Source organism: Cryptomeria japonica, chromosome 11, assembly GCF_030272615.1.
Source record: "Cryptomeria japonica chromosome 11, Sugi_1.0, whole genome shotgun sequence".
Taxonomy (NCBI): Eukaryota; Viridiplantae; Streptophyta; class Pinopsida; order Cupressales; family Cupressaceae; genus Cryptomeria; species Cryptomeria japonica.
This window is the reverse complement of record NC_081415.1, coordinates 490,574,330-490,588,609: the sequence shown is the minus strand read 5'-3', so window position 1 is coordinate 490,588,609 and position 14,280 is coordinate 490,574,330. Positions and strand designations below refer to the sequence as shown.

Sequence of the window (14,280 nt, the reverse complement as noted above, 5' to 3'; positions counted from 1 at the left end):
GTTTTATAAAATCTATGCTCGATGAAAAAATATACACACAATCGAATCCAGAAAAAATACACTAGAAATGCAAAATGGATTGTGGAAATCTCATAGCTTTAACCTTTTATTTTCTTTGGTCTTTCTTTTATTATTACAATGTTCTTTGGTTCATGAACTTTTTGAATTGCCAAAATTATGCTTGAAGAAGTTTAAGTTATATTTTTCATTTAGTTCATAGGTTTGTAAACCTCTTGAAAGTATTAAAAAGCTAGAGAAGATGGTGAAAAGCTTCAAATGTTTCAAATATTTTATTGTTGTAAAGTTTGCAAGTTTGTAAACCTTGAAAAAGGGTGATAAATCTCTACAATTTTTTAAAAGTGCAACAAGGATTAATTTTCTTGAAAACTATGGTATAAATTAGGGCTTGTAGCTTTCATTTAGCACTATCTTACCTTCAAACTTTGAATAATTTCTACTATAAAATATTTATATCATTATTACTTGTGCTTTTATATCATTGCTTCATTTCATTCCTAAGATGTAAGCTTGTAACCTTATGCACTCTTAGAGGTGTTTAAGGTGTTGATATATACTTTTTTGTGTTGTCTACTACAAATCACCATGAAATTCCTCATTATTATACTTTCTCTTAATGAATCATGATTATCAACAAGTCTATCTACTCATTAAGAACATTATTTAATATTTTGTGCACCAACATTTTCTTGAAACCCTATCTCATTTTATTTGCATAATTTCTAAGCTTAAAAAAATGAAACATGTGTACTATTGTTATGGGTATTCTTCCATGATTCAAAATTATAAGCATTATATATCTATTAGGTTCAAAACTATAATAATTATACTCATATATCTAATAATTGGAGGATTCAAAGGTGCACCATTCAAATTGCCTAGGTATGTGAATGATTACTTCATCTTGATTGAAGCATGTAGACAAATGGTAAAAGCTACCAAGAAATTTTAAAATATGTAAAAAGAAAGATTGACCCTTTCTTTAAATGTTAAGTTACTACAACAATAAAGTTTATTCATATGCTTAGAATATGGAAAAGTTGTTAAACAAATTAGAATCAATTTTTGTGTATCTATAATGGAATTTGACAACAAAAACTAACTATGTTGGGAATAATTTTTATCTTTCATACAAATATGTTCCTTATGTGAAAGATTTCTAGGAAGATCCTTTAGATGATTTTGAAGTGAAAAAAGGAAGAAGACAAGAATGTCCATGAAAAAATGAAAAAGTTAAAATATGAAATGGGAAAACAAGGTGTAAAGGATAATGGTTTACACCTAGTGCGCCCTATTTTGACCATTTCCATTCAAACACAACCTTTTCCCCAATCAATTGGAAAAGGAAGTAGTTGAAATCAAAGAAAAAACATGTTATGTGTTCCTAAAGACAAAGAGATGGATTTAATCAAGAGATTCTAAAACTCCACCATTAGAGGAAACAAAATTTGACCTCTTCTTTGTCTAGCATGTCTATTATATTAACATATTCTACAAGGTTAGTAGCGGTAGTTGTAGTAGAAAGTGGTTATTATGAAGATATTAATAGGGAGATTAATTTTGTATGGACATGTGAAAGGGAAAGTATAGCGCATCAAGGAGCATTTCTAATCCTATATAATACTATCTAGTCTAAGTGTAAAGAAGGGGTCTTCTTCTTCTCTTCCAACTTCTAGTCTACTTTTTCTAGGTTATCCCTTTCACATTTTTCTTTTATCAAGGAATATTTTTCACGAGCATTGTGTAAAAACTCATTGTGGAGACTTTTTTCTTCTCAATCATGTTTATTGTAATAAGAATATAGATTAAATTTTGATAATTGGTTCTTACATTTTTTATATTTTTCTTATGTTAAGTTGTAGTTATATATGTGGGTATCTTTTTTTTTGGATTATATTTTTCTCTCTACATGTCAGGATATGAATTGTTAAGTAAAGGTCATATGTTTATGTATCTGTTTAAATATTATTTATCTTATGTTAGAGTACTATGTAATAGATATATTTCTAATCTATTAATTGTGAAAAAAATTTAAGTGGTACTTATTCATATGATACTTTGTGCTCATACCATTTAGTGTAATTCTCGATATTTATTTCCTCGTTAATCCTATATTAATGTGTCTTTCCTATTTTCTAATTAAAATAATACCACAATAAATTAAGCATATCATATAAAAGATTTTCTTCTCTCAAACACAAAGGAAGATTGTTAATCCAATAAAAATCTATCCAACTATTTTGAACATTGTTGTTTCATATTAGGTGAGTCATACTAGATTATAGTAAAACATTACAATGACATGTCTATTTACCAACAATAGTATGATCAAAAAAATATTTTTGTCAAAAGATTGTGGTTACAAGTAAATATTAGAATAAATACATAAGTTTGAGAATAAAGATTTTTAAGAAACCAACAAAAAATTTCTTCATATTGAGAACACACACAACAATAGTTGAAATTCCCTCACAAAATAATAGTTGATATTCCTTGAAAGACCCAAGATATAATAAAGAAATTAAAAATATAATTTTAAAATCATTTATAGGAGCTCTCAACCATGAGCCATAGATGTGAAACCAATAAGCATACACGTATCCAACCTATAAAACAAAATATAAAGACCCTTTGAGCTACACAATATATATAATTATAAGCATCTTTGGAAGCTACAAAGTCAACAAACCAACAGCATGTCGCATCAACAAACAGTACCTAAGAGCCATCTTGATACCTTGTGCCATTACATATTTATTTCAAATTATGAGAAAAAAATATACAAAAACGAGAAATAAAATGATTATTACCTACTCAAATTCACAATATGATAGTTGAACAAAGTGAGAATCCATTTAGAAGAGCTAATTCATTTGGCAATCTTACCAAACTTTGTACTTATTAGAATTGTAATAGAGCTTTCATGGCCCATAGACTACATACTTATTAAGATAATAATACTTGTATCTATAATAGCACTCTATTATGAAAGTATAATCCTATGGTTTATAAGTCATCTTATGACTATATTTTACATTTAGAAATCTTCAAACAAGCATATATTCTATTCAAATTTTAAAATTCATAAATTTTGTAACTATTTTATTAATTAAAAAAATCAAAAGTTCATTCCTAGGCTAATTATCTTCTAGTTTTAACTAGGCACATAGGACTATTTAGGTTCACCATGGGAATACGAGGATGGATGAGATGAGTAAATTCATTAGATAGACTTCAGTGTGTGCAACAAAAATCAAGAAAGGAAAAAATAATAAATGAAATTTGTTAGTACCAAAAAAATTTATCAAAACAAGAGCTTAAGCTAACAAAGTAGAAGTATTGCTTATCATATGTTGGGATTTGTAAAACATAGTGGGTAGCAATACATACTACATATAAATTGAGATGAAAAAAGAATTGTTCAGATAAAAAGATTAAAAAAAAAAATCTTAAATTTATTTGTAAGATCAAATAATGAATAGATTGATCTATTTTGTTTACTCTAGATAGAACTTAAAAAAAAGAATTCAAAAGAAAACAGAAAATCATTTACTATATTTAATTTTTTATGTATACAAATTTTTCACATCTCTTTACACCTTTTATGCAATTGTATAATGCATCTCTTCTTCTCATCCCCTTACACATCTGTTTAATGTATCTCGAAATAATTAGAAACAAAACTACTTATTATACGTTATAGAGAGGACTAACACTAACTAATTACAGATGGGAATTAACCAATATACTCCAATCCTTTGAGGATTCTACGTTTAGTTTCTTTTCAACAGCTTAACTGCACACAAACTCTGGTTAGGGTTTTCACAAACTGTTCTTCACCCTCTCTGCACACCTGCAATTTTCTTTGCCCTTACCAACTGTAGGGTTTCTCGGAGGCGAGGGATATGAGATGAGATCGTTCCATGGCCGCCTTCTTAACGATCCGCTCTCACACGAGATCTCAGACCTCAGACTGCTCTCCCACTTGAATTTCTTTTTCCGCTCGCCATTTTTACTTTTCGGGAAAACCCCTTTTGCAGGACTCTGCTTCTTCACAGAAATCTCCGATTTTGTTTGATGTCGAAGCTCCTCGAGGCGAAGGGTGAGATTCGAGATTTGCTGTTCGATTTCCTTCTGGAGTGCCTTCTCGATCTCTTTCGCCAGCTCCGCTCTTATTTTGGCTTCTTCCTCCGACATCAATTCACCTGTGTTTCGAACCTCCGACCTGCTCATACAAACCACCGCCTTGCGCTCCGACTTCATTGAATTGCACCCGCACGGGTTCGATCTCCTGACCTCTGAAATCGCAGATTCTTTTCGGCTTTGAGCTGCCATTGAAAGCTTTAAAGAAATTGTTGGACATGGTGGTATTTATTGCATAGAAAAGCGTTGGATCCAACGAAAATGAGAATTGGAATTCCCGATTTCACTACAAAATAAGGAAGGTGTACATCTCACGCTTCTCAATTTTGTTTCTGAATTTTGATTGCGGCTTTCGAATATTTTAATTATTACGATCCGATTTTGATAAGTCGTCGATAGATCGTTAGATTGGCTTCGGGAATCGCTCCAAGATTACGTTACGCAATGACAAATCGGTTTTGATTCCTTCCTCTCGCCGGCATTCATTCTTATCAACCCTGATTGGCAGTCGAAACTGGTTGTAAATTCGGACGAGGAAGACGTCTTGGTATTTTATTTTACTTTTTTCGCTCTATCCAAAATTTCCCTTGCTGTGCCGGCCAAAGCGTGCATTATTTTAGAAAACGTAAGATCAAATTTGTTCCATTGTTAAAAGTTCATATGGAATATCGATGTAGGTAATTGAAAGTACTTTGTTGTATTCACAGGGATGATTTTGTTATAGACTAATTTTTAGTGTATCACATTTTTTTTATCTTTTAAGAGTTTAAGAAGTAATAGAAAAATATATATTGATTAATTAGATAGAATTTAATTTGTAATTTTTATTTAATTATATTGTAAGAGATTTAGATGTATGAATATAGTCATTTTGTGTTTGTATTTCTACATTAAATTTGAGGCGAATTTTTGAAATTAAGGTAATTGGATGTATTTCTAGTACAATAATAACATGAATTTAAAAAGGATTATATGATGAATTTAACAAATCAATGGTTATTTTGATAATAAAAAAAGTGAGTTTATTATTTGAATAGATAGAAAAGAAGAAAAATAGATTATCATATTTATTAAATATAAAATTAATTTCGAATTAGAAATACACAATTGAGCCATAAAACATACATATATAAAAACTGACGATAAAATATAATAAGTATTATTTCTATATTAGAAAAACTTTGAAATGAAATGTTGAAATTGAATTAAACTATTTGTCAACTCGTCAAACCCATATAGTGCTATTTGGATGTCAAGATTACGTGGCATTGGATATGGCCATGTGTTTTATGCACGTGATGTAAAAAAAATATTGTATGTGCACACATGAATAGAATTGAGCAAAATATAAAGATGTTTGATGGAAAGGTCTAGCAAAATTGTTATCAAAGCTAATGTGTGAACTCTTGAGATGACATGTGACTATTAAGTTATGCAAGAAGAATCCATAATGTGGCAATAGGTATATTGTGTGTATGTATATATCTATGTATGTATATATATGTATACGTATATACTTGTGTGTGTGTATATATATACATGTACATTTATATTCATACATATACATACATGAATGTATATACATGTATATGTATATGTATATATACATATATTTATGTATATGTATGTGTATATTATAGACACTAAAAAATGGTCAACACGTGTGTCTCCTTTTTTTAATATATCATACATATAGTCTTTATTGACCTAAACCCCCTTTTACTAACAATTCTTCTAAGTCTTAAATAAATAAATTAAATAATTTATTTATTTGTCTCCTTTGTCCATTAATTAAATAAATTCATTTTATTTAATTAACTAATTCGCAAATATGAATAATAAATTAATAAATCATTTTTTATTAATTTATCATATTTATCTTCCTCCAAAATAAAGATAATTTATAAATTTTATTTATTAATTTAGCTTTATCTGCTTTTTATAAGGAGATAATTAATAAATTTATTAATTATCTATATTTATCCATGAGGATATTTCCTTCTTTTCTTAATTTTTTATTCTTTCGTTTTATCTTCTTATATGGAAACATTTAATAATTTTTAATTATTAAATCATTTCATGAAATCTTCCTAATTTTCAAATTTGGAAACTGATATCTTTCCTTGATTTTCAAAAATCAATCTTTTTGGCAATATCTTATTAATCTTAATTTTTAAATTCAAAAATGAGGTATGCATCTTCAAAAATCTTTTTTTTATGAAAAGAAATTTTATTTATTTATTTTATTCTTCTATTTATCTTTTCGAATGAAGATATTTAATAATTTTTAATTATTAAAATCTTTCGGATATTTTCAACTTGCTAATTTGGTATTTATGAGAAGATAATTGAAGATTTTATTATTTATTCTCATAATATATTCCCATTTACTTTCTTCTATCTTCATCCTTCCCCGAATGGCAACTCTATTGTGCACTCAATCGGGTCCATCCATCTAACTAAAAATCTTTTCAATCTTATCCGTCCAATCAAATCTCAATTTTTCTATATATTGATCTCTCATTGCTCATTTTTAACAACCACATTTTGAGTATCCTTATGTTGTCTAAATCATTTTATCATCTTATCATCTTGCTTTCAAATACACTTGCATTTGTAGGTGAGATCAACATCAAATTTGAAGGAAAAAGAAGAACAATGGAGGAGCAATGAAGGAAATACATGCTTTTGGTATGCATCTGTTAAAAATGTGAAATGCAACCTCATAGAACCCAGTGAACACTTGTCTTCAAATAACTTATCACAACAATGGAAGATTTGCACAAAACACAAAGATTGCTTTGAAAAACCCAGAGCAAGAATATACAATAATAATAATAATCAGATTGTAAGGGAATTGATTTTACAATGAGATCAATCCTTAATAAAGGAGATCAAAAAACCCTAATTCAACCCAAAAGGACGCATGCATAAAAAAAAGAAATTATTAAAATAATAATTCCTATAAAAAGCTTCCTAAAATTAGCTTAAGTGAAATAGAGAAAAGATGACTTAATTATTAAATCAATATGATTTAATTAATTAAGTAAACTAATACCTTCTACTCTAACACCCCCCCTTAAGATGAAGTTAGGGAGAAGATAAAAAAAACTAAGGACTAGATGCATGAAAGCGAAAATGGGTCCCAGCAACTAGGCCTGATGAGGTACCCAAGTACAATGAAATATCTGTAAAGTGGACAAAAGGAGAAAACCCTATGGGAAAAAAAATCCTCTCCAAGAAGAGATGAAAGCTCAAGTGAAGGACTAAGAAGCCTCCAAAGAAGAATGTTCCAAAAAATAAGAACAAAAGGTGAGCATGAAGAATCACTAAAGCATGAAGAAGCTGCAAACTCTGTCGTAGAATGACTGCTAAGATGCTGAAATACTATGTCATAGAATGACTGCTAAGATGTTGAAATAAGAACCTCCTCTGAAAGAAAAGATGATCAGGATCAAGAAGATGTGAATCTACATGAGTGCTCCCAATGACACTACTCGAATCTGAATCAGATGGCAAACACAAGCAAAACATATGGAACCCAAAGATACAGATGGCACAAGTACCAATAGTCTGAAGAACTGATCAAATGAAAAATGGAAGGTCACCTCCAGAAATAGGAATGCAAGAGTGTCTGTATGGTAAGTATTCCATCTCACCGAAATGCATGGGTAACCAGTCACTGCATCTGCATAGTACATAGGAACAAATATTGAATACATAGCTCACTCCAACAAGAAACCAAGGAAGCATTAGCACCAATAGTAGAAACCCCCCCATAATGATGACAAGGGAGAGGTATGACAGGTACACTAAATCTGAAAGCCATAATGTAGTGCATGAAGAAGAGCCAAGAACATTTGACGGTGCATACATGAAAGTACAAGCAAATACAAAGGGTGTGCAAACCAAAGCACACACACATAAGAAAGGTATGAAGGCAAAACAAAGGAAAACATCAAACCCCCCATGGCACTTTATATTACAATGTGAGTATAATAAGGCACAAATAATGATGTGCAAGATCTCATAATACATGTGCAATATAGAGGCACTTTATGCGAGTGCGTTTATAAAATCATAAAAGCTTACAATGAAAGCTCAGAATGTCAAAAAAAAAGACACAAGACTGGAAATACATGAAGAACAGCGAAAAATGCGTCATTGCACACAAATGAGAAGTTTCCACAATGTCATATGTCCAAGTAATTCACCAAAGTGTGAAACACAAAAAAAATTGAATAAAATGTACCTGGAGTAAAATATGGAAAAAGTGCATGGATGGCTATGAAGAGCTCTAAAACACCATCCCAATGCCGCTAGAATTACAAAAAATGGAAAAACTGGTGAAAAGCTAAGATCTCAGGACTGAAAAACAACACATTTGAATTCAAATGGTTGTAGAATATACTAGCAACAAAACCAAGTGATGAAACCCACATATATGGAAAGTAGACAAAATCCCCTTTCCAACGATATTTCGTTTGCCAAAAAATAATTGTGTATGCCCAAGTTATGGCCAAAAGAAAAAAAAAACCTCTTTTAGGACACAAAGAGGGTCAAAAGAGGGCCATATAGCAGTCTGTGTTGTCGACGTCAACAGAATATTCCAAAATATTCTCTTCCTGCCAAAAAAATCCCCCCCCCTACCAAAAAGATCGCCAAAAAAATATTGTGCTAGAAAAAATATTGGGCATTGGAAAAATCGAATGGCGCTGGAAAAAGGTTTGCAGTGATCGAAAAAGGGCGATACCTGCAGAGTTCGGAAAACGGTGTGGGGGTTGCAAAAATTGGCGGGGGCAGGAGAGTTTGTGTAGGCTTTCTATAAAATGGCGGGGGTACTCCACATAGGGCTGACAACACCTACAGGTAGTGTCAGTACCCTGCGCAAGGTTGTTAGTATCCTGTGGGTACCTTCCCAACACTTTTTTTGAAAAAAAAAAATTACATAGTTTTTTTTAATAGTTTTTTTTTAACAATTTTTTTGTTTAATTATTTTTTTTTGGGGAAAAAACAAAAAAACAAAAAATACCAGAATTTTTTTCAAAGTGCGTGCACAAGCGGTTGTATGGTCATACAAGCAAAAACAATTTTGCCTTAAAGGTCAACAATGTCCAAATATAGTCGAATTATATATCAATATTCGTGGAATCGGCCTCCTAAAGCCAACCGTGAGGTCCTTTTGGGCCTAAATTTCTCAAAAAATAGGTGCCCCACTGGATCACAAAAAAAGCTAATTTTTCAAACCCTCACAGATCTGGCCCCGTGAATCAAAAATTGACAAACAAAAGGTCAATCTTGACTATTTCGCATGTGTCGGATTCAATGGTGAGGTCCAAATTAACCCAAATTACATAGAAAACCTTCGAGAGGTAGAATCTCCCAATCAAACGAACAAGAAAGCCTTAGGTCTAAAGCTTTGATACCATGTTAAAGTTGTGAAATACCACCTCACAGAACCCAATGAACACCTATATACAATTAACATGTCACAACAATGGAAGATTCACACAAAACACAAAGATTTCTTTGAAAAACCTAGAGCAAGAATATGCAATAATAATAATCAGATTGTAAGGAAATTGATTTTACAATGAGATCAATCCTTAATAAAGGAGATCAAAAAATCCTAATACAACCCTAAAGGATGCATGCATAAAAGAAAGGAATTATTAAAATAATAATTCCTATAAAAAGCATCCTAAATTTAGCTTAAGTGAAATAGAGAAAAGGTGACTTAATTATTAAATCAATATGGTTTAATTAATTAGGTAAACTAATATCTTTTACTCTAACAACATCTTGAATTTAGTTTCATGTTCATTTGCTTTATTGAATGTGTTAGGAATATTTTTATAGCATTTTAGTTTTGTGGTTGACTAATTATATGTTATAAATTTTTTGTCTGATTTCCTACATCACATATACAAATATATACATACATAAATATGTGTATATATGTATATACATATAGATATATGTATAAATGTATATATGTGTATATATGTATATATGTGTATGTGTGTGTCTATATTTATGTGTGGGAGAAATAGTGTTTTGGCATTGGGTCAGATTGTATTTCGATGATTTATGGGTTTCAAGTATGAGGACAAGTATTACATGTTGAAATTTAATTATAAAGGATATATCATTAGTGGAGGTTCCCAACTTGTTGTTAGATTTCTTTGGAATAATATATCAAAATCTAATCTTGATGGTGGTTATTTTACCCAAAAGAGGTTTTTCCATTTACGTCACCTCCTTCCCTTCTTCTAAGTTTCACTAAGGCATATATATGCTTTAGATTAGGATTTATCCAACTAAATTATAAACACTATAAAACCAATGTTATGTAGTTAAAACTTGATCTTTGGCTTTTTGTTTGGTATGTTTGACCTCTTTTTATTTTTCTATGTTAATGTATATTTATGGAGATGTTGGTATTGCTTTTATTTTCATAATATTTTGTTAAACAATTGACATTGGAGGTTTTATTGTAGAGCTAATTTAAATTTTGTTGTTGTTAAATCTTTAAGACATAATAGTATGTTTTGCAGGATGCATCCAAGTCCCATTATCTTAAATCATAAATTTAAATTGATTACTTATTATATTGAAGCTTAAAATGGAATCCTCCTACTTGTTTTTGCTCACAAATTAGTGATTTAAAAAAAAGTATTTCCACACTTTTGGACATGGATTTCAAGAGTGATTTGGTTATGAATTTATTTATTTTTCCTTTTTGTGGGGATTTTTTACAACACGAGAATGATGTTGGTTCTTCTTGTGGGATGTTCACTACCCATGACGGGTCTACTATTGTTGTGATTAATGAAACCAATCACTAACACTCTCTCAAAATTAGACCCCTATATTCATTAGGGTTTGCATTCAACATGCACTGATGGTGGAGATTGTGAAACCTTTAAATGACCCTAATAGGATTATTTAATGGATTTTTGGGTTCTCAAATATTAAAATTAGGGTTTTTCCTATTGTGTAGAGCCTCCCATTCTCATTGATCTTGTTGTGGAGGTAGCATGTCTGCCCACAGATGATCCAAGATTCATAGTGGAGGGATACTCTAGTATGATCTGAGTCCATGAGTGTGCAAGCTACGTATCCCCTTCCTAACCCTCTAAAAGATTCTATTAACCATCCCCTTTGCTCCCAATTTGTACAAGTCTATTTGAAAAGGTCTTGTCCAGTTGGAATGCCTTTTAGGAAAAAAGGATAACTGATCCGGAATTGAAATCATCAATTGCATATACAATATAATCTAAGAACTTGAAGGAAATGGTTTTACCTCCAGTCAAATCATAAGGGTGAAAGGGTTGACCATCTATTTCATCTATCTGCTTGGGTGTTTTGTTGGTTGTTGAGCAAATTAGGGTTTGTAGTCAGGACCCAACTTAAAAATCCAAGATTTTATTATCATTCATATCATTACACTCCACCCTTTATTACCATTATAAAATAGCTTTTGATATTAACAAATAAAATAAAAATAAATTTATTAAAAAGACTTTTATAAAAACATCAAAATTCATTATATGAAATCTTTTTTAAAAAATTACAATTATCCATTACCATAATTATGAACAATAAATTTATTAAAGGGCTGTTTTATAACAATATCAAAAAGTATTGTTATTACATTTATTACTGCTATAAGTTTATTAAATTATCTTCTCTAGACATCTTGGGCTAATTTAGCCTTGAATGTCCTGGCTCGAAACAATTGAGCCTTACTGGTTTTATCAACTAACTTGAAGCTATCAGAAACATTAAGTTTGTTCATCTTCTCCATTGAAGATGGGCGCTTATTTCCTCTTCATAACTCTGGAATTAGTTGTGCTACCATTACCCACACGCCTGATCTGCCTTGATGGCCCCGACTGCGTTAGAACATCGACCCCGCCACAAAATCCTCTGAATGGAAAACTTCCCCCTGACCCAGATCTCAGAGCGCTCGATTTGTTCCCTCTATCCACGGCTTTACTATTATTATTGTTATGATTTTGTGGCAAAGCTTTTTTTTGCAAGGAAAAACTTTGGGGGCCATTCACAGGAATTTCAGATTTGCGGTGGGCTCGAAGATTTTGAAGACGGCAGGTGAGAATTGCGATTTGTTGTTCCAGCTCCAACTCTAGTTCCTTCTCGATCTCTCTTGCTAACTCAGCCCGTATATTTGCTTCTGCCTCCGACATTCTCCCGGCGTTCCGAACCTCTGACCTGTTCTTGGGGAATTCCTCGCAGACGACCTCGTTTATTCCCTCTGGTTTCGTCGAATCGTAGCGGCGTGGGTTCGATCTCGCGACCTCTGAGGAGGGGGGGCCTTTTCCTTCCAGTGAAAGATTGAAAGAAAATACAAGAGAAGACGGCGTGGGAACGCAGAAACCATAGAGATCTTTTTGTCTTTTGTTTTCGTCGATGTCATTGCTGCCCACGTCGTAAATTCCCTCTGCTTCGTCTGAACGCCAGAAGGTTGGGTTGCTCCAGATCATTGTGTTCACCATACCTGAAATATATAAAACGATAGAGTCAGATAAAGATCATTATTGGGGATCTCATTTTTTACACAATATTAATACAAATAACCTCAACTTGTGAATAGAGTAGTCTAACAGGGGCATAAAGTCATTCGGTAAGGATTTGTATAAAAAAAAAAAAATACTTAGATCAATAAAATCAACACAAGGTTCAAAATTTTATATTTTACTTAATAAGAATGTTAACAATGTTGATGTAAAAGTTTAAGTCTTTACGTTTGCTTGATATCAATTATAACAGCATCGAGAATTTGTGGTAGAGAACTTGTGCTCTTGAAAGAGAGGTCACAAATTCAAATCTTGCAGGGGTGAGGTATCTATGCCTTGTTTGGAGTATAATTAGGTGCCTCTTTCAAGGAGTACAGAGTAGTCCCATATCGCTATAAGACATCTGTCGATCCATATACAAACAACCAGACATCATAGACTATAAAAGATTCTTCCTTTCTTTATTTCTTTCTTTCTTTCTTTCTTTCGACATGAAAGTTCAAATCCATGAGCACAATAGATCAATGAGAACGCTATGCTCATAATCACAATGATCCATAACAACATGTCACAATTTAACCATCACACTTTGCAATAAACAACAACTCAACCTCATTTTTATTTGTATGCTTACAGAAAATCACATTTAAGACTTCAAGAATATTAGGTGCTGGAATACAAAGACAAAGGAATTTCAATGACATAAATTACCTAATGCATCTTTTGATGGAATATATCAATAACTCTCAATAACTGTAATTTGGTCGAAGTAAAGTGAGGTCACAAATGAGGAAGCCCCTCATCTTCAATATAAATAAACCACATCAACTTAAATAATCTAAACTCGTATCAAAGGTTCAAACCCATGAATCTAATAGATCAATGAAAGCACAATACGCACAATAACATTGATCAAACAGAAATATAAATTTTGATGAGTATAACAACAATGTTACAATTTAACCATCATATTATCTAATGAACGTCAATCCAATATTGGGTGCTGAAATATGAACTTCCATGACATGAATTACCTGGTGGGTTTTCTGGTGGTGGGGTGGATGACTTGGGAAAGGGATTTGAATGGTGGATTTCTGAAACGCAATGCTTGAGCACAGATCGGTCATCTGAGAGCTCATTCCCATTGCTTGCACTTTTCATGGTGGACTTTGGCCACAGTTTGATCTTCCTCACATTCATGTTTATGATCAATCCACTGCAAGATAAACAACCTTTCAATGCCGAATTCAAAGGAGGAGCAGCCAACACATTGTATGATTTTTCCTTTGGCTAATGCATTCGTCTTCTTTATGTCAGGCGCAAGCCGGTTGCCGGCCAAAACTAGAATCAAGGTGAATTTTTTAATTTAATCTAAAATGTACTTAATCAAAGAACAACTACCAAATCCAAGTTGTTCTTACTATTTGTTCTTTCTTAATCTACTTGATCATTAAAAACCAAAAACAAAATACCAGGCATAATATAGAATTTAATCAGATTTTTTTAATATTGGGCCGTACAATTCTTTTTTGTGGTATTTCAGATGAGATTATTTTAAACAGTAGCGTAGATTCTATTG

General features: G+C 31.6%; 1 protein-coding gene across 1 annotated transcript; it reads right to left on the bottom strand.

Moving 5' to 3' along the window:
• Positions 1–11,830: 11,830 nt before the first annotated feature.
• Positions 11,831–13,954, bottom strand: LOC131032453 (uncharacterized). Its single transcript, XM_057963431.2, has 2 exons — positions 13,736–13,954; positions 11,831–12,682 (listed from the first exon to the last, which is right to left on the bottom strand). The coding sequence occupies exons 1-2, from the start codon at positions 13,899–13,901 to the stop codon at positions 11,985–11,987; spliced, it is 864 nt and encodes a 287-aa protein (XP_057819414.2). The 5' UTR covers positions 13,902–13,954; the 3' UTR covers positions 11,831–11,984.
• Between the last annotated feature and the right edge of the window lie 326 nt (positions 13,955–14,280).

Coding starts and splice junctions, on each gene's coding strand:
- LOC131032453 (XM_057963431.2), bottom strand. CDS start 13,901: ATGAATGTGAGGAAGATCAAACTGTGGCCAAAGTCCACCATGAAAAGT. Junction 12,683..13,735: donor ACCACCAGAAAACCCACCAG/GTAATTCATGTC, acceptor TATATATTTCAG/GTATGGTGAACACAATGATC.